The sequence below is a fragment of the Miscanthus floridulus genome, chromosome 16 (genome assembly GCF_019320115.1).
Source record: "Miscanthus floridulus cultivar M001 chromosome 16, ASM1932011v1, whole genome shotgun sequence".
NCBI classification, from domain to species: Eukaryota; Viridiplantae; Streptophyta; class Magnoliopsida; order Poales; family Poaceae; genus Miscanthus; species Miscanthus floridulus.
The window spans coordinates 45,941,266-45,964,983 of record NC_089595.1 but is presented as its reverse complement, the minus strand read 5'-3'; the positions used below and the strand labels follow the sequence as shown (position 1 = coordinate 45,964,983).

General features: G+C 42.9%; 1 protein-coding gene across 1 annotated transcript; it reads left to right on the top strand.

Annotated features, from left to right (window-relative positions):
• Positions 1-12,703: 12,703 nt before the first annotated feature.
• LOC136514442 (CASP-like protein 1C1) lies at positions 12,704-13,688 on the top strand. The gene is made up of 3 exons (XM_066508397.1): positions 12,704-12,936; positions 13,042-13,144; positions 13,239-13,688. The coding sequence occupies exons 1-3, from the start codon at positions 12,782-12,784 to the stop codon at positions 13,467-13,469; spliced, it is 489 nt and encodes a 162-aa protein (XP_066364494.1). The 5' UTR covers positions 12,704-12,781; the 3' UTR covers positions 13,470-13,688.
• Positions 13,689-23,718: the final 10,030 nt, after the last annotated feature.

Sequence of the window (23,718 nt, the reverse complement as noted above, 5' to 3'; positions counted from 1 at the left end):
GAAAGAGATATTGGACATCTATAATTGGTTCTACATAGGTTCAAAAAACATCAATGTGACATTAAGCCAGACAAGTGAGTTCTCTACGTGGATATGTTATTAGGGAGAAAAGGTCCCAAGAAAGTTAATGATGTGATTGAAACCCACTCAAAGATGTGAGAGAAACTCAAGATTTTAATAATGTGATTTGGTTAGAGGTTCCTAGGAAGTTTATCCAAGATCGTCAAGGTATTGATAGTGTTACTGGATAAGGTTTTAGTTCAGATTAGGAGACGTCAGCTAAGTATTTGATGGAAAAAAGGGGTTGGAGTAAAACCTAAGTATTAGCTTTGCTAGATCTGACAAGAGCTTTATATCTACAATGATGCACCTTGTCAAGGTGTGGGATGTGTCCTTATACAAGAAAAGTTAGTGGCTTGTTCATTAAGTCAACTAAGGAAGCGTGAGTTGAACTACCTAACATGTTATCTAGAGTTATCCATTGCGGAGCATGGAAGTGCTATCTTCTGGGCCATAAAAGTGACATCTAAGTGGATCACAAGAATCTAAAAGACATTTTCCCTAAGATGGTTTCGAGCTAGTGACATCATTGTTGGATTGAAGCAATCAAGGTTTTAGGACTCGGAAGAGTGTTGTCACTTAGAGAAGTGAATGTCGTTACCGATGCCCTTAGCAAAGGAGAGTTATGCTAAGAAGATTCGGACAACACCATGGACTAGAATTGTGCTTGAGAGTTGTTCAGCTTAACCAGAGCATATATAGTCATTAAAGTTTTAAAGTTAGTGACAGAGCCTACTTTGGACCAAGAAAGTGAAAAGGCTCTGTTGGAAGGTGAACATATGAAGAAAGAGGTCTAATAAGTATGGACTAAAAAGGAAAGGTGGCCTAGTGACTACAGTTACCTGGGTATTGTTTGGAGTATCTGTTAGAATCTTGGAATCTTTGGCAAGATACTTGGAGTAAGGATAACATGTATGCAAAGTAAAGTGGGATCCTTATCAAGAAGATGGAACTACATGAGGAAGTAAAGAAGAATCCAAAGATGGAGTATCCCTATCTCCTAGTCGACGTCTTTCGAATCTTGAGGACGAGATTCATCTTAAGGGAGGTAGAATTGTAACACCCTAAAATTTGCTCTTTTTGAAGTAGGGCTAAAAAGATTTAATTTGGTATTTTTGTGCTCATAAAAACATAGGAAATAATAATTTTCATTAAATTAAAATTTATCATAGAAATTTAGCAACATTTTTGTGCATTCATGCTAATGCGTACTTATTTTTTGTGATCAGTGGTTTTGTCCAAAATTCAAAACAATTTCAAATGCTTTTGAAATGGTTTGAAAATGGATTTTAAAATAGAACTTAAAAAAAGAAAAAAAGAGCAAACCTCACTCTCTCCCTTCTCCACTCGGCCCAGACAGCCTGCTCCTCGGTTTTCCTTTCCTCGTTGGCCTAATAGCTTTCCCTGCATACCCGCCACTGGCCGACCCATATCTCCGCAGCGGCCCTAGCACCGCCGCGCATAGTGTTGTTCCGGCGACCCCTGTTCCCCCATTTGATCTGCACCACCCGATTTGAGATCAACGGCCTAGATTAGAAGATAGCTGGCAATCTTTCAACAGAGCCCCTGCCCTTTTCTAGTATAGAACACGTTGTCCCTGCAATTTTGTTAAAGAGACCCTATAATTTTCTATATCCGAACTCACGGACCAAAGTGTATTTTCAAAATACGTTTTCCTATTCTGAAAGCGTAGATTCCCTCTGTTAGATCGAAAATACGCTTTCATCTATTTACAGTTTTGCCACTATTTTATTTAGTCCATAAAATCTTCGTTTTAACTTCGATTTTATCCGTTCAAGTTGCGTTAGATTCGTAATTTCGTAATCTACATGTTCATCCCACTGTTAAATATATTTTCCACTTTCGAAATTCAAGGTTAGATTTAATCTATTATTTTATTAAAGGAAATCTTGTTTAATTCATAACTTCTTCGTTATAGCTCCGATTAGAGTGCTTTTCGTGTCTGTGTGTTCGTAGCGAGACGTAGATTCATTTTACAAACTTTTTATCTTAATTTATATTTGGTATACTGTTCTAATTTAGATCTATTGTTTGCTTCATGTATGATTGCATGGATGTTTGTGTGGTGTTGTATAATCATGTCCAGTCGGTGAGCTATACGCGGTGAATCCAGAAGCAATACATTGAAGGTTTGGACTAGAAGAAGCATCTAAGTTTAAGGCAACTATAGCATGTGATCTTCCTTGTTGTCCTATACACCTTTAATCGTTTTAATCATATGCATGTGTCTCCCTTGGCAACCATAATAATTTTCCTAGCTATTTAATATCCGGATTCCTTGTTACCTATGGGTTATTGCATTGGGTAGTATGATGCTAGTGCTCAATTAAAGACCATGATCTTGTAACTTGACTAATGGTATATGCAATAAACACTAAAAGATGCTTTTTAGCAACATAGAACAAGGGGCTACAGCATTGGGCTATTTTATGGTGCTCTAGATTCCTCTCCCTAAAGACTTATCTGTAAGCGAACATCTGGGACTTATAGTACAACTGTGAGGACTATATGGCTCTAGTCTTTAGCTTAGTATGAGGAACCTTTTCTAGCTTGTTAGAGGTTACCTTTATGGCGTAAGAATAGCTTGACGAATCGGCTATAGGACGGCCTCTACTCTTATGTGTATAGGCTGCGTGTCATTGTGTCATTCGACAGGGGGTTCCTATATCTATTTGCCGAGTGAATCTAATGACCCTAACTTGTTAGATGAACCTTTGAAAGGCTTCATAGTGAACCCTGTCGACCTTCCTTGGAAGTGGGTCAAGAGATTAGCTACCTTCAAGCGAAAGGGTAAATCATTACTCACAGTGAAAGTGTACAACCTCTGCAGAGTGTAAAACTGGTATATCAGTCGTGCTGACGGTCACGAGTAGCCTTGGACCCTTACGGAATAGATGATGAACACTGATGGTACTGATGATAAAGATGCTCACTAATGATTACTGTCTATGCTATTCATTATTAATGTTTACCTGATCATGTGTTTATATGGGCTTCTGGATAAACTTGTTGCCACCCAATTGCTAAAACAGTGACTCATTAAAAGGTAATTGCAGTTAAACTAGTATCAGCCTTTTGAGCCTCATGAACCCCATGTTATATTTGTTGAGTACTACATGTACTTACGCTTGCTTTACTTTTTAAATATTTGGAAAATACCGGATAGGTACCAAATTACTAGAGTTTGGACGAATTAGGCTTGTGATCATCCAGTCAGTTGTCCCTATGGAGTTGGAGTCTTCACCCGAAGATCAGAGTTGTCTTTTCCGTTGTTTACTATCTAAGGTTGTATCATTTATACTAAATACATTATATATTGAGCATTGTCTTTCGATATTACCCTTATTTGTAGCTATATGTGATATTTGACTTCCTGGGCTCACATATGGTGTATATCTGGTTTTGTTCTTAAAATCGGGTGCTATAGTTTCCCCATCAATAAGCATGAACTCCCCTGCAAGGGGTGACTAACAAAAATACAAAGAAACCAAAGTGCATCGTGCACCTGGAGGGAAGGGAAGGAGAAGGACCACGCCAGATGGTGGCCAGATTAGGCGGGCGACGAGCTCCTCCACCCCTTCCACGACTTCAGTCCCAGCAGAGATGAGCACCATGGATTCCCAAAACCCTTCTTCCTCCTCAAGCTCCATGGTGAAGCCCGAAGTCGATATCCATCCTTGAGCAATTTTAGGCCAAGCTGCTGCAGCTAGAGCTCCCCCATGACATGGTGAGCCACCCCACGAAGTCTACCTTCATCTTCCCCACCTCCCATGGCCATTCCCTTGAGCTCTTGCTCCATCCATGGCCACCACCACCATTGATGAGCTCAAGCTCACCACAACACATGCATGACGCATCCAACACTTGGAATAGCTTCCTCACATCACTAGAAAGCTATAGAAATAAACCTCACTCAATTTGGAGTCTGGATGCCTCCGGAATTGATCTCGACATTTTTGCACTCATGCTGATTCATCATTGACGTAGAGTCCATCGTTTTGTCGAACCATCCGTTGAATTATAGCAACAACCTAAGAGCAGACTTGAATTTGCGGAGAGTCCGTCAAGTCGACGGAGTGTCCATCAAATTGACGGAGTCTCCACAAAATGCACAGCAACACAACCCAAACTTATAAAATTTATAGAAGATCCATTTGAACTCCAAAAATTGTGAAATAAATTTTGTTATGTCACTTATAATATTGTCTATCATCTAAACACAATTTTGACACCAAAAAGTATATTTTAATTTTGACGAAATAATGCAATTTTTAATTTATAAAATGCATAACTTATTCTCCGGGTCTCCAAAAATCATGAAACTTGTTTTGTTAGCTTCCTTTAGACATGTGCTACCTAGGATAGATGTTTTGTATATCATATCATTGCACATGTCCTCATGACATCTCATTTAGGCATTTTATAAATATTCTAACCTTGGTAAGAATGAGAACTAGGTTATTGATAGCTTTATTTTTGTACTCTAAACACATGCACCTTGTTAGAGGGACTCTTAAGCACCTTAGTAACACACACCGGTAATGAATTGCACATGCAAACACCCTAGCACCAGCTTTGCACTTCGAGATGTATGAACACTTCACTGTCATCCATCATCTAGCAGAGAGTCCGTCACCTATGGCGGAGCGTCAGTGAAATTATTTCCAGGCAGAAAAGTAGCAAGCCACAGACTTAGGCTGGTGGAGCGTCCACACCCACTAGCAAAATGTCCGTCAGCTATGCATAGACTTGATCATAGAAAAATACCAAGTCCTGCAAGTGACAGAGTGTCTGTGAAATCTCACTGTAACACCCCAGGGGCCACAAAAACCTAAGATGTCACTAATGTCCCTTTCCTCATGCCAGAGTATAAAACTCGGCAACAAAAACCCCTACATAACATATAACGTAGAAGCAACAACAAGAACAAAACTATAATTAAGTAAACTCCACCTCAGATGTTATTATTAAAACAGAAAGGGTCACTTGACACATAAACCAAGTTTATTACAACAGTGCTAAAAGTTTTATGTCCATTAAGGAAAATGCTCAAATCTATTCATCTACGCCTTGGTCACCGATGTTCCGAGCGGCGCCGTTAGCAGAGCTTTCGACCCCTCGGGCAGGCGAAGCGGCGAGCGAAACCGTAGGCGAGGCGTTGCCACCATCGCGGGCGTCGCGCACCTCATCTAGGTACTTCACCACCATGGCGCGAATTGCCTGCCTCTCTTCTGAAGTCTGAAGAAAACAACCCATGAAGTTAGAAAACAAAGCAAGCAAAAGGACGAAAGGCAGTGCCCGAAAATTAGTGAAACAAAGCTTTACTTTCCCACATGACAAGGCAGCACTCGTAGTAGCCATGTCGTTGCCGCCCGCAGATCAGAACGAATAAAAAAACCTCTTGCTGACCGAGTTGGCTTCTACTGGAGCATGCCAGTAGTGGTCCACATCACTCAGCTAGGTCAAGATGCTCCAAGTGATCGCAACCGGCATCGAAAAGTCCGGTGCACACGGCCTTAAAGGCAGTCACCACGGCGAAGCCTCGGCCCAAAGTCATATGACCTTCTAGGGCCAAAACCTCTCCATGCAGCCAGTCCAGGAACAAATCAGCGCTATACTCTGCTGGAACCTGGGCATCACAACCAATGCTTTGAAGGCAGGAGTCCAATGTCACGGAAGTTAAACCCGCACGCCATCTGGGCATCCGACGGCACCCTAGAGAACGAGCAATGCGAATGATTCTTCTTTCGCCGAATCCAGTTCACCAGAAGAGCGGGACCCCAAATAAAATCGTATCTCACCATTTATAGACTTCTCCTTCGCCGAAGAGGAAGGCTCTTTCTCCTTACCAACACTAGTTCCAATAGCCTTGCTCTCCAGCAGCTTTCGCGAAGACACCGACCTCTAGCGTTTCGCACCGTCATCGCGAATAGCAACATCAGGGGCGCGATTATTCTTCCTCGAAACCCCCCTGGCGAAAGTGGGAGGATCAATAACAAAAATATCGTCATTGAAAGCATTCGCGGCAGCAACAGAAACTCTCTGAGAAGCCATCGGGTCCGGGCCAGAAGGCAAGCCAACCTGAAACAGCATGGAGGCAAACAATAAAAAGAAGATTAGTTAGCAGAACCCAGAAACTATCAATGCAAACAAAAAGCCGAAAGCCGATTCCCCATGCCCAGTGCCGGTCCTAGGATTTCAACAGCACTCTCGCGATCTGGTCGCAACGGCACCTTTGGACCATGTATAAAATCTTATAATATATAGACGCTAATTTTACTTGCAAAACGAAAGCAAATTCAATAACATATTTTTCATTTAACATAGTCTGATAATTATCGAGGAACAATGTAGATTAAGCAATATATTTGTAGATGTATGATAATTATCGAGGAACAATATAGATTAAAAAAACAATATATTCGTTTTCTTTTCTCACCCATGACAAATATTTCTTAGGTAACACTCTAAAATTCTAACACCTAAATTGGAAGAAAAATATAACTATATGGGTACAAAGTACTAGAAGTCTGGAATACTATACAAATAATTAATTTGGATTAAAAATAGACATAAAAAATAATACCTTGGGCCTAAACAACTGATCGGTGATCGTAATTCATAAGAAGCCAAGAATCAAGATGTCGTCGTCGTCGTGGAGCCCTGCCTGGTCGCCGTCCTCGTGCGCTGTGCCGTGTCTACAGTAGTCTAGCTCTTCGCGGCAGCGCGGCTCGCCAGCTCCGCGTATGTAAGGCGCACGTCGCGAACTCATGATCAGAGTGTGTTGTGTGCAGCGTGACTCCTCGCCTCCTCTCTACCTGAGGGCCATGGAGAAAGGAAACTAGGAAAGAAATGCCGATGTTGTCTTTTTTTTTGTCTGGCTAGTTTTATATATCTCTTCTTATTAGGTTGATAATACCTAATGAACTATAGGATCTGGAGGTTTGTATACCTGAGCTTGGGCCTCTCCTTTGCTTGGGCCTCAAGCGTCGCACCTGGTGCCCTACCCTAGGGTCGGCACTGCCCATGCCCAACTCACCCATCGTTAGAACTAGTTTCGCCAGTATATTTGCCAAGATAAAAAGAAACCTTTCGGCTCATTTTTTTGACGGGTTTCGCCAACTCGCGTCCGATCCACACATCAGCGGGCTCACGAGCCTCGTGTTTACCGGCAGCCTTACTAAGGCGTTCCGGTCGGCTGGCTAGCCTCAGAAACATGCTTTTCGGCGCCTTTCGCAACCTTGTCCTCCAGAATGGTTTTATCCTCATAGACCACTCCCATCAGATCAAAGATCCGGTTCAGTCTCCTTTTCGAGCCAAGACTAGCAATCTTGGTTTCTTGTTCCTTGCCAAGATAAGGCCCGCAAATCTTTTCGGCCTGGTTTTCGACATGATTAACAAAAGTCTCGTCGTTCTTAAAGGAGCTCGGCCTTCTGCACTCTATCGTGGGACCTTAATACCTGTTCAGATCGACTATACCTCTAATATTAGTATGGACGCAGAGTGGCTTCCGTCCGAGGGCTATCCATTCTTCAATCAGATCTCTGCTGATTTGCCATTGAGAGGTAAGAACGAAAGCTTCCCCGCTTTTCACTTCGTTGGGACGAGAAGTCGAAAATGAAGGCATGCGGATCGCCGAAAGCAGGGTGAGTGTCAAAACCAGTAGCGAAGCCTTTTCCCTACCATTCGCCTCGGCATCCACAACTTCTGAATCAGTGCACACGCGATAGTAGAACCAGTGCTGTGCCCACTGGGGCCACTTGTTCCGGAAGGTAGGCACGAGCCCCTCACCATCTTCAAGCTTTTTTTGAACAAAGATGTACGCGCCAAAATCCAAATACACCTCTTCATTCGTGTCTAGGTTCCGAATTTTGTTTCGGCACTGCTAAATCTTGTAAAAACGTGCGAAAGTGTCGACCAGAACTCTAAACCAGTCATCTACATAGCCATAGCGAAAACGCTCAAACGAGCAATGGCATTAGGAGTCAGCTGATGAAGCTGTACCCCAAAATTGTCCAAAACATCCGAAACAAAGGGCTCTAAGGGGAAGTGCAAGCCAGCGACGAAGAAGTCGCGAAAGACAACCGTCTCATAGGGTTTAAGGCTGCGGCACAATCTCATTGCCAGGGGGACGAAACTGTGGGTGGCTCAAACTATCCGGTTTCAGGTAGCCCTTGTACACAAACTCCTGTATTTGCTTATGATTGACCCGAGATCGCCAGGACGAAAGTATTCCCAACCAGCGCTGGGGCAGGAGAGTTGCTAACAGACTCAGTAACAGACACTTCCGCCGAGTCATCCGAAAGTTGCGGCTCTTCTGGTTCAATCGGCTGGGCATTTCCGACATTCCCCGACCCGAGACCGCATGTCGAGGTTCAATGAGCTTTTGCCGTGAAGAACCAAAACTGCCAGTGCTAGTCAAAACTGACGAATCAGACGAATTACTAGTAGTCCTGTCAGCAGCCTTTTGACCCGAATTTCCTGAGCTGTTCCTGTTTCCGCTGGGCGAGCCGGATGGCGAAGCAACCTATACCGTGTCAGCCATCTAAAGAGATGGCAAAAACTAAAATGAAACGAAAGCATACAAATAAAGAAAAAATAATACCAAGTGATAATAATGAAAACAAAGACGAAAGCGCAAAAGAAAGAAAAAAGTTTTACCTTGTCAAGAGACGAAGCGAAAGCTAGAGATCCCAGCAAGACGCGAAACGTTTGCCGAAGGCTTCAGGAAGTTTCGAGCAAATGCGTCAAGGCCTAGGCATAGGAAGCGCACTCCGGGCCAACGTACGGGAGGTGCTATATATAGCCACCTAGCAGAATGCCAAGGGTCGCGGAACGAAAACCAAGGGGCGCAGGAGCTAGCCGTTACTCCACACGTCGTGTCAATTCGATTTTCAAACAATAGAAATAATAAACTAAAGATATAATAAATAAACAGCACACCAATCTTATGAAAATACCTAAGAATTAAGAAAAGCATGAAAGACAATCGGCTAAGCAGTTTCGCACCTTGGGGGAAGGCGCCGATAAGCCGAAACATTGGCCAAATGTGGTGACTCCTTTCGGCACAAGCGGCAAAAGAGGTCGCCGAGGGGCTACTGTTGGGTGAGGCCCTAGGGTATAAGCCCCCCACCTCTTCTTACTAATCAGCCAACGTTTTGTTTGCTAAGGACAAAAGGCCTGACCGACGAAACCAATGGCGAAAGAAGCAGTTGGTTTTCACCCAGCTTGCTCAGGAAAGCTTAAAAGGTTTTGGCCTACAATTTGCCCGGCATGACGAAACCAATGGCAAAGGAAGCCATTAGGTTTTCACTTGGTTTTCTTAGGAAAGTTTAAAAGCTTTTGACATACCTTTCGCATCGGCTCGATGAAACCAATAGCGAAAGAAGTCGTTGGTTTTCACCCGGTTTGCTCACGAAAGTTTAAAAGTTTTCCGACCTACCTTTCACCCGACCCAACGAAACCAATGGCGAAAGAAGTCGTTGGTTTTCACCTGGCTTGCTCAGGAAAGCTTAAAAGCTTTCGACCTACCTTTCACCTGGCTCGACAAAACCAATGGCGAAAGAAGCCGTTGGTTTTCACCCGATTTGCTCACGAAAGCTTCAAAAGCTTTCGACCTACCTTTTGCCTAGCTCGATGAAACCAATGGCGAAAGAAGCCATTGGTTTTCACCCGATTTGCTCAGGGAAAGCTCAAAAGCTTTCGACCTACCTTTCGCCCAGCTCGATGAAACCGATGGCGAAAGAAGCCGTTGGTTTTCATCCCGGTCTGCCTCAAAAGCTTTCGACCAATGTTTCACCCGCAGGAACCTGATGGTCCAACGATGATACTGATGGCGAATGACACCCATAGCTTTCGGCACTCCTGTGAGTGGCGAAAGTGGAATACAACGCTAGGGAAATCCTTTTGATTTGCCATGGGCTAACAGATATAGTATGATGTGTCATCCTTGCAGGTCTTTCTCTGTTTTCAAGCCTTCGTCCTTTCGGTAGGAGCCTTGGTGTGTCGGCCATGGGGCCTGCGCAAGGGGGACCCAAGAGAGGAAGGCGTTCATCGATGGAGGCCTGTAAGCAGAATGGACCAAAAGTGCCTTTTACAGAATAGTAATATTCTCTGGGATCTAAGCAGTTAGGAGGGCATTTTGGTCTCTGTAAAAGATATGGATGTGTATAAATAGGGCTACATGGGAGCATTGTAAAGGGGGTGGAAACCTTGTTCCTTGATTAATACACATATGCCTTTCGCCATTTCAGGGTTCCTTTTTGTTCCTTTCGGTTCGGTTTTATTGTGCTTTTCGGTAGTTTGAGCAGCAGCCTGGTGTTCGAAGGCTATGGCCTAGAACAACAGTGGTCTTGCGTATGTTGCCTCCTAATAGTCTCACTAATCTGGCCATTACTCTTTATTGAGAAGTCAAAATGATGAGCCATTTATTGGGTGTGAAAGCTAGACTCGATAAGCTTTCTAGACATGTGTAGCATGCATCATGAAACATTGTAGAATGGTATAGTTTTGCATGGAAAGTTATACCTAACATTCTGTCCTATAAAGACTGTTGACCTTCTTAGCAATCTTCACTATATTCATATCTCAACATTGGAAAGTCCAAAAGACTTGGAACTGTTGCCATTGGAAACTAGACTTGATAAGCTTTCTAAAATGTCCTCATGGACCTCCAAATCTTCAGGGAATCGTTAGTTATGAATGTTTCTTATAGGTGGTCCAGTTTTTCACTGTGCTGGTCCGAACTGATGGTCTATTTTTCACTGTGCTAGTTTCGAACTATTGGTCCATTTTTCACTGTGCTAGTCCGATTTAGAGTAATATCCTCCTCTTTATTTGTATACCTAAGTATAACCAAAGTAGAACACTTAGGTAGTATAACATTCTCAAATATGTCAAAGTTAATTTCAGCTTGGAACAAATTCACCTGGTCTTGTTTCTTTTTGGCACGACTTTGTGTAGGTGGCCCATGAGTGTTAGATAGTGAGCTTTCCTTCATGTATTAACACAAGTTGAGCTGGGATGTCCTCATCAAAATCTGTACGTGAAAGATCCCTACGTATTTATATGCTCAGTTACAGGGGTTGTTGCTTCTAGCTATATAGTAGATGAGATGGAATGAGATTCATCTCGATTGCAAGGTCCCTACCCTCCTTTATATAGGCAGAGAGGGTAGGGTTACAATAAGAGCGATCAGCTAAAAGATGGGTTTCCTAGTTTGTTACACAGATTGTGCAACATATTTATCATACGCTATCATCCAGATACGCCTATCTCGGATATTCTCGGTGTGCCTTGGTCTTCATGTTGGTCGACCTCCTCAGACCTCGTGGGCCTCCTCCTTCACGACCTCTGGCCCAATGGCCGAATGTGGTAAAATATAAGGGCGGTGCAGGTACCCCTGGCCCATATATCCGACATTATCCTTTCAATCTATGTGTGTGTCCTATGGAAGATTTTGAGCCAGTGTAACTCTTGTAAGTGTAATGCTTAGAGCTGCTTTACCTGGACCTGTTTTCTGGAATTATGTAGTTTGAACTTGATCAACGTGTGTTGTTATATGTGATCTATACAATGTGCTCAGGGCAATGGGCACATTTGCACCTATGCAGGCATCCAAACACCTCAAATGAGTAGTTGGTGTTAGTTAGAAAAACCTGACAATGCATCCAGGCAAACAAATACGTTCCTGGCCCAGTGAGACCAAACTGGAACATTACAACCAAACATGGCACCTTTCACCATCTGGGCCAGCATGGTGCTGCCCTGGCCCAGGTCGTCCGCATGTACCACCTAGGTCAAGACAAATAGATAGGTCCTTAGTGTTTCGATAAGCACAACTGAAACTGCAATGAATAGAAAATGGAACATGATTCTGGTTTGCAAATGAGTTCATTTGTTAACGTATAGGCCAGGCCACAGCCCTGCCTAAAACATTAAGGTCTTTGTTTGGATGTAGTTGAATTCGTATCTATCCACATGGGTTGGGGTGGATTCGAGTGGAACTTAAACTAAATTTCATTCCAATTCACCTTAATACGTGTGGATTGAGGTAAATCGGACAACATCCCAACAATGCTTAAATATATTTATTGTTTGCCGTGTTAGCGGGATCACAACAACTAGTAGGTGTGCTACAGGGGATCATATTAGACGTCTCCTTCAGGCTTCAGTCAGGAGGAGAAACTTTTCGTGGTTACCAGGGTTTGCCAAAAGGAAACCAGTAGCTCTGCTCGCTAGTCACTTTAATTAAGTATTTCGTTCCTGCAGCCTGCTATGTACGCAACACCGAATTGAGATGATACCAAACGACAGGAGAATAATTCTTTTGTATCATCACCAGTGCCAACAGAGCAGAGCAGAGCAAGTCATAGAATTTTTCTCACGTTGCCCAACTATCATGGTACCTACACATATATGTTAGACAGAAAAGAAGGCATACTCTCAGAAGTTAAGGCAAAGTCGCTTACCAGCAAACCTGCTCCCGGATGCATAGGTTTCCTGCTCGCTCTTGGTGTGCATGTTTTCCACACAGAGCTGAACTACCAAAACTACTGGAAGCGACCGGTGCAGCTATATATTTAACATGGCCACATGTCAAAACTTGCTGAGGACTGCGGAGGCTCGTCCCCGCGTATTGCTAACTCTCACTTAGCAAGCATACTCAGAGAGAGCGGTGGCCTGGCAGAGGATCGAAGAAATGGCGAAGCTGCACCGGCTCATCTCCGCCGTGCTGAGGCTGGCTGCAGCGGGAGGCGCGGCGGCCGCAGCCATAATCATGGTGACCAGCCACGAGACCACCAGCTTCTTCGGCACAGAGATGGAGGCCAAGTACTCGTACACCCCATCATTCGTGTAAGTAACAATCTAATTCTTCTCCATCATATCATGCATAGATTGGTCAACTAATTAATTACAGTACTAATGTTCGTTCATGACGATGCTCGTTCTCACACACAGCTTCTTCGTGGTGGCATTCGCTGTGGCTTTCGCCTACAGCCTGCTCGCCCTCCTCGTGCGCCCGGGGAGCACCGCCTCCAGATTACTGCTCCTAAGCGACGTGGTAATTATATATAATAATTATCAAGCGTAAATTAACATTATTACCTTGCACATGATGCATGAATATGAGTCCGATCCTCCTCCATTGCATGCAGATGGTAGGGATGCTGCTGACGGGCGCTGTGGCGGCCACCGGCGCGATCTCTCAAGTCGGGAAGAGCGGCAACGAGCACGCCGGGTGGCTGCCCATCTGCGCGCAGGTGCAGGCCTACTGCAGCCACGTGATGGGGGCGCTCATCGCTGGCTTCCTCTCGCTGCTCCTCTACTTCCTCATCATCATGTACTCCCTCCACGCCGTGGCCAAACCCCTCTGCTCCTGCCATTAGAAGCAAATAAGCAGTTCTTCCAGTTCGCGTTCACTACTTCAGGTCATCGATCGGTCGATCGATTAACCAACCATCGTCGTCCGAGCCTTGTATCCCGATCGAGATCTGCCTAAGTTGTACGTTATTTGCCGTTTGATTATATCTTCTCATTTATTTCGTAAGTGATCGTTTTTTATTTGTCACCCCTGAAATTATATTCAGGCATTTCAGCTGCTGCATGCGCCAAAATGCTTCTTTGTCATACACTTTATTTCATTGGAACTTTAAATTTTGAAGAGAAAATGTTCGAAGAGGTTAATTTTTGGGGGATTGACCCGCTGGCCGCTGCTGTGATCTCGTCACTTTTGTTTTTTTTTTTTGAAAAAATTTAACATATTATTATCTTTGGTTGTTGCCGACTGCCGACATGCCGTGCGTATGCTCTAGTGTGGAGTCGAGGATTTGGTACATCAGTATCACCTTACTCGGTTGAGTCAAGGATTACTATTTGGTCTACAAACACACTTAACTCGATCGTCATCAACGCCGATTTGCATGCTTTGTCACATCAGTTTGGTGAGCTAATATATATCTACCTTCACCTAATTAAACAATCTCTTAGAACATGGCTTCGTATTAATGACAAACTTTTGGTCGGCATGCTGTCATGATCAACTCACAATATATGACAGCTCACTCGTACTCCCTCTGTCCCTGAATAAATAGATTCGTAGAATTGTCTTAAATAGAACTTTTCAACTTTAACTAAACTTATAGAAAAATCTGTTAAGATTTATAACATTAAATTATTATCATTAGATATATCATAAAATATATTTTCATAATAGGCTTATTTTATGTTATAGATAAAAAAAAACTAGCTACGAGTGAGACGTGATCTGATGATACACACCTTTATTTTAGCTTAAGGTAGAGGACTTCTCACCCAGCCCAAGAAAACCCCCGAACCCCATGCCCCATCTGCACACAGGGACCTATTACCTGGTGAGAGGGCCGGTCCATTTACCTGTGAAATTTGCCTGACCAAGGATTCAAACTCTGGTCACGAGAGACGTCATCAGGAGGCTTGACCAACCAGTCTTGCAACTGTAGGCTTTATGTTGCAGATGTTGTTGTTACTCTTTTGTATAAAGTTAGTTAAATTTAGAAAGTCAAACTTAGGACAGAATGACTTGCATGGATTTTAGGAAGTCAAACTTAGGACGGTTTGACTTGCATAGATTCTAGGAATTGATTTATTTTAAGATGGAGGGAGTATGTCACGAGCTGAAGTGGAATCGTATACGAGCTCCAGAGCCCAATCGCAAATTGCAAAAGGTTAATAGCAAGATGAAAGCTCTGCATTTTATACCTTGATAGATATGCGCCATGTTCGGATGACTGGAAAAACAGCTGGTGCTGATGCTGATTTATTTTAAGAGAAAAACACTATTATTTTATTAAAACGGTATGGGTGATAAGTAAGCCAAGAGGACCGTGATCTGCCTCGAGTAACTTTCGAAGTTTGAAAACACCACGGGCACAACAACCATTGCCCATTGGACAGATCTTAAAGCAAAATTGTTCGATAGCTAAAAATATGTCAATTGTTTGTCCCAACAAATCATATATAACGTATAAACAGCAAATTTCTCTTGCTGTGTGCCCAAAATTTTCTATTTTTAATACATTTTTAAAAAAATATCACGAATTCACAAAGAATCAAAATTAATGCACTGTCGCTTCTAAGAAAACAACCACTTTTGAAAATCGTTTCCCCTGGTGATATTAGAAGTTCTACCATGGGACGACTTTGACCAAAACTGTGAAAAAAAATCATCGAGTTGTTCGACTGATGGTTTATGTGTTTGATAAGATGGCTGAAGCTGATTTCTTGTGAGAGAAAAACACTGTTCTACGGCTGACAAGTCAAACTGATAAGTTCAAGCGTGTGACATGTGCCATTCTTTGGGTAAATGACATTAAGCAATATCATTTTTTGTTAAATGAAGTTAGGTTTCTTCTTATATTCTAAAATAAGGGAAAAATTATATGCATATTTAGTTGATACGAAATAGGCCGACTCATTTCAGAAGTTATGGTCTCATTAGCTCAATGTGATGTTACAATATTAGACAATTTTAGTAGCAATTTAATCCAAAAAAGACAAAGAATTATGAACATGTTGGTGACATCATATATGTGCTTGTGTGTCTTAAACGTGACGAGCATGTAGATGATACTCAAACTAAGGATTGACAGTTAAGACCTTAAGAGGTTCGTTCCACAGACATACCGAGTGGCAGAACCGGATGCACTCGAAGACATAGTGCCTATCGATGTACTCATCCCGCTCGATGCAGTGCAGATGAGAAGCCATGCTGATCACCAGCGATCCTCTAGGAAGTAGAGGACAATGAGTAGTCGTGCCGCCAGCGACACTCCCAAAAAACGTGATTGCTGCCCTTCACCCAAGCAAGCGAACTCGAAGACAGCAGGTGTTCCGGAGGTCTACTCTCCTAGCTCCTGTGAGCGCAAGAACCTAGGACGGGGAGAACCAGAGAGCAGCTCAATATGTGGTTGTCCAGGAAGCGAAGAAGATGACTGACAGAGGAGCCGAGATTATATGCTCGCAGTCAGGGAGGCGATGGGGCGCAGGAGGAGATCAGAGGACCAAGGAGACGTGCGGACGCAAACAACAGTAAGATGCGAAACTTCCGCCATGAAGCCGCCAGTAGCATGAAAGAGAGTAACTCCCATAATTATGTGGATTGAGTGGCAAAACCACCCCCATCCCATCCGTCCGCTCGCCCATTCGCCACCACCGCCAGCCAGCCACGCCCCACCCACGGCCCAGCCCGGCCGGCGGTAGTGGCGGTGCACGCGCGCGTGTGGCACACTACGTCCTTTTCTCAGCATCTCAACACAGATGGACAATATCCAACCATATAAATTGAGTCAACATCAAGTCAAAATCCCATACGGTATTAAATCATATATCGCGCATTATTATGAGCCATAGAGTTTATTTGATTTATTAAATATTATATGGGCCATGCCCATAATATATCTAACAATCCCCACTAAACTCTAGGGTTTATAGTAAAATAGTCTCAAAACCATATTTCTTTGATATACCAGAGTTTCGATGAAAACTATTAAGTTGAACATCCATCTAGAGCAGTAGTTATACTCAGTCACAACTGAACAATGAACTATGTTTTGAATTGATAGTTTTATGTGAGGTGAGATTCACTAAAGTTCTTATGTGGTAATAGGCTGCAACAAGCATCTCCTCTATTTGAAGCATATAAATCGCACTTCAAGGCCTTTCATAAGTATCTAGAAATTACCCATATCTCATAGATTGTTACTAGCAATCGAACTCATATAGATGTGTTCCTTCTAGGATGTTCTGTAGGACAACATCCCTGCTTAAATAAGCCACTCAGATCACATTAAGGAATTAACCATCCTGCCTTATAGTATTGGAGAAACATTGCATCTCAAACAATTCGGACTTTAGCATAAGGGGTCTCTCCCACAGTCAACCCCTAGCTTGTTTCGCCATCCTACTTCACGGGATCTCCGATCACATAGGATAGGTTACCACTATGGAATGACTCCAAGTAGGTCTCAAACCCAACTCCCTCGATGCACCTTCTATCACATTGCGTGACTAATCCTGTGAACTGATCGGCTAGATTCTTTGATTTGTGGACATAGTCCAATGCAATTACTCTAGAGTTCTCAGTTTTCTGATAGATTTTAACCACTTTTTTGTATGGCTTGTAGACTTCATGTTATCCCTAGAACTATTCACTTTGATTATCACAGTCTGATTATCATAGTTCATGGATATGGCCGGTATTGGTTTTTCAACCACCGGTAAATCCATAAGAAGTTCATGAAGCCACTCAGCCTCAGCGCTAGCGGTGTCTAATGCTCTGAGTTCTGCTTCCATTCTAGACTTCATTAAAACAGTTCGCTTGCAAGACTTCAAGGAAGAAGTGCCACCTCAAAGCAAGAACGAATATCCGCTTGTGGCATAAAGCTCATCAGCATCAGATATACAGTTAGCATCATAGTAGCCCTCTAGTACCATTGGGTACCTGGTATAGTAAATGCCATAGCTCATGGTTCCCTTCAGGTAGCGCAACACCTCTCAAGAGCATGCCAATGTGTATCTCTTGAATTTGAAACAAACCGGCTAAGTTTGCTCACTACAAACGAGATATCAGGCCTTGTTGCACTAGCCAAATACCTAAGTGAGCCAACAATTTGAGAATATCTCAAATAATCCTGTGCTATTCAGCGATTTCCTTATAGCACACTTGGGTCATAAGGAGTTGGAGCAGGCGTGCAGTCACTATAACCAAAGCGATTTAGCACCTATTCCACATAGTGAGATTGCACAAGTGTTACCCACTATTTCCTTCTCTTAGTAGCTTCATGTTAAGAATAACATCAGCCTCACCCAAGTCTTTCATCTTAAAATTATTAAACAAAAAGTCTTTCACTTACTTGATCACATGAATGTTATTTCCAAGGATTAAAATATCATCCACATACAAGCACAAAATTACACCTCCCTCATCATACCGATAATAGACACATTTATCAGCTTCATTCACAGCAAAGCCGGCTGATGTCAAAGTTTTATCAAACTTCTCATGCCACTGCTTGGGAGCTTGCTTTAGGCCATACAAGGATTTTAATAATTTACAAACCTTACCCTCTTGACCTTTTGCTACAAATCCATCAGGCTAATTTATGTAGATCTCTTCCTCAAGCTCTACATTCAAGAAAGTTTTTTTAACGTCCATCTGATGAACGAGAAGACCATGTGAGGCAACCAAGAAAAGCAACACGTGTATGGTCGTCAAGCGAGCAACTGGTGAGTATGTATCAAAATAGTCCTCGCCTTCCTTTTGAGTATAACCTTTAGCCACTAGCCTCGTCTTATACTTTTTAATAGTATCATCAGGCCTAAGCTTCTTTTTAAGACCCATTTACACCCCGCTGGTTTGCATCCGTAAGGACGATCAACCACTTCCCAAGTTCCATTAGACATAATAGAGTCCATCTCACTTTGAACAGCTTCCTTCCACAAGTCAGCATCAAGAGATGAATATGCCTTAGCTATGGTTGTGGGAGTGTCATTCACAAGATATGTAATACAGTCTTCACCAATGGACTTTGCAGTCCTCCGTCTCTTACCCTTTCGAGTGACTATATTATTATCCTCCTCATGAATTTCTTTATGGGTTTCAACATCAACGTGTATTACCGGTTCATGTGTCTTAGGCAGAAAAATAGATTCATAACTAGAAGTGTTAGGTGTATTTTTCACTAGAAATTGACTCTAAAAAAATGTCGCATCTCTAGATTCCATGATTGCACTAACAACCATATCAGGAACACTAGAGTTTGTTATTAAAAATCTATAATCCACGCCATGAATAGTATAATCGAGAAAGACACAATCAACAATTTTTGGTCCAAGCATTCGCTTTTTGTTTGTTGGCACATTCACCTTTGCCAAACAACCCCATGTTTGCTGAAAAGAGAGATTTAATCTCTTCTTCTCCCATTTCTCAAATGGTGTAATTTCTTTGTTCTTTATGGACACCCTATTCAGGACATGACACGCTGTCAAAATTGCTTCACCCCACCATTCCTTAGATAGTCCCACAGAACATGACGTTAACCAACTCAGTTAGAGTGCAGTTCTTTCTCTCTGCAATCCCATTGGACTGTGATGAGTATGGTGGTGTTCTCTCATGAATAATACCATGCACCGTGCAAAACTTAGAAAATTCGTTTCAAAAATATTCTCCCCTGCAATCTGACTACAAACGTTTAATTTTCTTCTCAAGTTGATTTTCTATCCCAGCTTTATAGATCTTAAAATAATGCAATACTTCATCTTTTGTTTTCAATAAATACACGTAGCAAAATCGAGTGCAATCATCTATGAACGTTATGAAATATCTCTTGCCACCATTGGTCAACTCTCCATTCATCTCACACACATCAGAATGGATTAGTTCTAACGGTGCCAAATCCCTCGCCGCAGCAGCCTTGTGAGGCTTGTGAGGTTACTTTGACACAACACAAACATGGCACTTAGAACCTTTGACCAAATCAAATTTCAGAATTAAATTGAAATCAGCTAAGCGAGTCATGCAACCAAAATTAATATGACATAAGCGTGAATGCCAAATATTCGTCTCATTATCGTGGTTCACATGGTTCACGGAATTAAAACAAGCATCGGTCAAAGACAAGCGGAACAAGCCTCCACTCTCATAGCCTTTTCCAATGAAAGTTCCAGACTTAGAAAGTAGGCACTTATTAGACTTGAACACAAGTTTAAAACCATCACGGCCAAGCAAAGAACCACTAATCAAATTCTTCTTTATTGAGGGGACATGATGCACGTTGTTCAGCTACACGGTCTTTCCCGAAGTAAGCTTCAGATCAACCATACGTTCTTCAGCTACACGGTCTTTCCCGAAGTAAGCTTCAGATCAACCGTACCAACACCACGTACAGCCGCACGCGTCCCGTTCCACATCAACAAGGAGGAAGTCCTCCCGACCTAATAAGAAGAAAACAAAGAAACATCAGCACACACATGGATATTTGCTCCTGTATCAACCCACCAATAAGGTGAATGACAAACTAAAAGAACAGTAGGCAATAAATTACAGTACCCCATTGTTCTTACATCATCTCAACTGTGTTTGTTGTTTTCTTGTTTGGCTTCCACTTAGCCTCCTCACACTCTCTAGTATAGTGCCCTTGCTTGCCACAAGTGAAACAGTTTTCTTTTTCCTTGTTCTTCTTCTTCTTCTTAAAAGGAGTGGTAGACTTTTGTTTGAGTTCTTACTGAAAATTCTTCTGGTGGAATTTGGGAGGATTTTTCTGCACCACTTGGGCAGTAGAACTACTCTCATCAATTTTCTTGCCACGGACGTTCTTTGCTCTCGCCTTCTCTTCAACATCCAAAGAGCCAATGAGCTCGGTAATTCCAAACTATTGTCTCTTATGTTTTAGAGAAGTAGCAAAATCTGTCCAAGCCTGTGGTAGCTTAGCAATGATACATCATGCCACAAACTTATCAGGCAACACACAACCAAAAATTTTGAGTTCTTTTGCCGGTGTTTGTATCTCATGAGCTTGTTCCACTACAGAACGGTCATCGATCATACTGTAGTCATGAAAACTGCTCCATGACATACAACTCAGAACCAACATCAGAAACCCTATATTTGGCCTCAAGTGCATCCCACATCTCTTTGCCAGTCTGTAGCGGGCACATATGCATCCACTGTGGTGTCTCCTAACACGCTCAAAATTGCTGCCTTGAACATAGTGTCAGCATGTTTGAACGCATGCTCCTCATCAGGAGTATGTGGCCCAATAGCCCTATGTTCAGCAACAAAATAGCAGTGCATGGAAGTCAACCATGGAATGCACCTCTGCCGCCACCTCTTATAATGAGTGATCTCAAAGACATTCGTTTTCAGCATACTCGAAAAGTCAACTACCAAAAATTGCCTATCACGTTTTTAGATTGTTAGAATATTAGGTAATTTTAGTAGCAATTTAATCCAGAAAAAGCATAAAGCAATATGAACATGTTGGTGACATCATATATGTGTTTCTGTGTCTTGAATGTGACGAGCATGTCGATGATACTCAAACTAAGGATTGACAGCCAAGACCTTAAGAGGTTCGTTCCAGAGACATACCCAGCGGTAGAGCCGGATGCACTCGAAGACATAGTGCCTATTGATGTAGTCGTCTCACTCGATGCAGTGCAGATGAGAAGCTGTGTCGATCACCAGCGATCCTCTAGGAAGTAGAGGACAGCGAGTAGTCATGCCGCCAGCGACACTCCCCAAAAACGTGATTGCCGCCCTTCACCCGAGCGAGCGAACTCGAAGACGGCAGGCGTTCTGGAGGCCTACTCTCCTAGCTCCGGTGCGCATAGGAACCGGGACGGGATGGTCGGAGCGGGAAAAAAATTGGATGGATACTATATTCACCGTGCTCCAGTGCATACCTCCCATGATTTGCTGCCACATGTCCAGTCTTATGAATCCAACGCTCTTGATTTTTCTACGTCCACCTACACTGGTCCTTGTTTGACTTGGCCCATGTAGGCACACGAAAGATAGGCTGATGAGTGAAGTTGCATCCTATGAGACTGAGACTGAACACGTGGCAGCAGTCCAGCAGATCAGGGACGATTATCGATCCAATTTTTTTTACCGTCGGAGCTCGGGCGGACGTCAGGGTCACCACATATCATCAACGTTAACCAAACGTTGCTAAAAAAAATCAACGTTAACCAAACGTATTGAAATTCATACAAACAACTAAATATGAACAGTTTTGACATATTAGAGATTTTGGTTTTTAGAAAAGAGTTTCACGTTTTTTGTTTTTGTGTAAAAGAGTTTCACGTTGGAAATCGTCAATCGAACCCACCCTATGGGCAAAAACATATTTGTAAAAAAGAAATAAATAACGCCGTCAACTCCAGGTGGCGATCAGCGGCGGAACTCTGCACCTTGTTTATGCTCTCCCTTGGATTCTGAATTTCTGACTCTGATCTCTGATGGGAGCTTACAAAACCAAAGTCGGACTCGCATCTCCGGAGTATGGCTTTCTCAAGAGAATTGGCTGCTGAATTAGCCATCTCTGCTTGTGTTTTCCTTGGTTTCAGGGGAGGATCGCGTGGTACCGGTGTACGCGTCGGGCACTCAGGTCAGTATATATCTTATTGTTTTGGTGTATTTGCCTCTGTACCATTCGTGACAGATTCTGTGACGCAAGGAGCAGGAGATTAATTTACTTCTGTACCGTTCGTGAAAGATTCTGTTGGGCAAGTCATGTACTAGTATACTAGATTAGAAATTAGTATACGGATTCTTGGGAGGTGCCTGTAATTCATAAACAAGAAATATATGAAGTGAAACATCATGTTGCATCCTTAATTTATCATTCTGAATATGTATGTATATACAGGTTCTCCGAAAGCTACAAGAGAAATCGGAATCCACCAAACAAGGTTACCCAGCAATGTACTCCAGTGTCGTTGGCGGCATCATACTTGATCCATGGATGATGGTGATCCCGATTGACGATCACATGGTTCACAGAGGACATTGCGTTTTCGACACTGCTACCATTTCTGATGGGGTTGACTGTCCTCTCTGCTGTTCTCATCCATTATATCGCATTCGGAATCTTGTGATGATATACAATGATACGATATCCTCTCTGAAGTCTGAAAATCACATTTGGTTACTGTGACTCTGTGAGCAGCTACTTGTACGAACTGGATTCTCACCTGGAGAATTTTTTTTTAATTTTAACATTTTTTTAAAACTAATTTTAAATCTAACACTGTCCATTAAAAAAAAAACTAACACTTTTGGCCGCGCCTATTGCCATGGCGCGGCCAAAAGCCTATGCCGCGCCATGCATGGTGGCGCGGCAGCGGGCTGACATGGCGATGATCGGAATCGCTAACCGGTGACGTGGCTGGGCTTGTCGCGCCACCGATCTTGGCGCGGCAGTGCCGCGCCCTGATCCGTGGCGCGGCAGAGCCGAATAAAACCCCTGCGGTCAGTTCCCCTTGCTCGAGCAGCAAGACCGCCTGTCCGCACCTGGCCGCCGCGCCCGCCGCCCGTCCGGCCCTCCGTTGCCGCCTCCCTCCCTTTCCTTCCATTCCCCGGCCACCTCCCTCCCTCCTCGTCCTCGTTCAAGGTAATGACACACTTTTGATTTTCGTTTGAATGGTGGATAGGATATTATGAATGAGAGTTAAGGTTAGGAGGAAAATTATGTTTGAGAACTATAGGCTACGGTTTAAAGGAAGATATTAGTTTGATTTTGTCAATATTCAGGTTAATTATTTAGTTAGAAGTAAGTTTACCATGTATGTTTTTGTTGCTATAAGTGTTGGTTATATTATTTGAGTTGCAATACAAATGATTATATTTTATATTAATTTGCGTTGTTTTGATTGATGTTTAATTTGAACCGTTTTATTAGATGGAAGACATGTTTCGGGAGCAGTTGTGACGAAAACGGGGTCGTTCTAGAGAATTGTACCCCGACGAGTCTAGCAAAGATGCCCTTGTCCCTCCTGAACTCACTGTCCCTAACTGTGACTGTGGTCGTCCGTCCAACGTATTTCAATCGAGACATCCGGACACAGTGGTTCATTGCTTCTACACATGTAGTCGTT

Coding starts and splice junctions, on each gene's coding strand:
- LOC136514442 (XM_066508397.1), top strand. CDS start 12,782: ATGGCGAAGCTGCACCGGCTCATCTCCGCCGTGCTGAGGCTGGCTGCA. Junction 12,937..13,041: donor TCGTACACCCCATCATTCGT/GTAAGTAACAAT, acceptor TCTCACACACAG/CTTCTTCGTGGTGGCATTCG. Junction 13,145..13,238: donor TACTGCTCCTAAGCGACGTG/GTAATTATATAT, acceptor CATTGCATGCAG/ATGGTAGGGATGCTGCTGAC.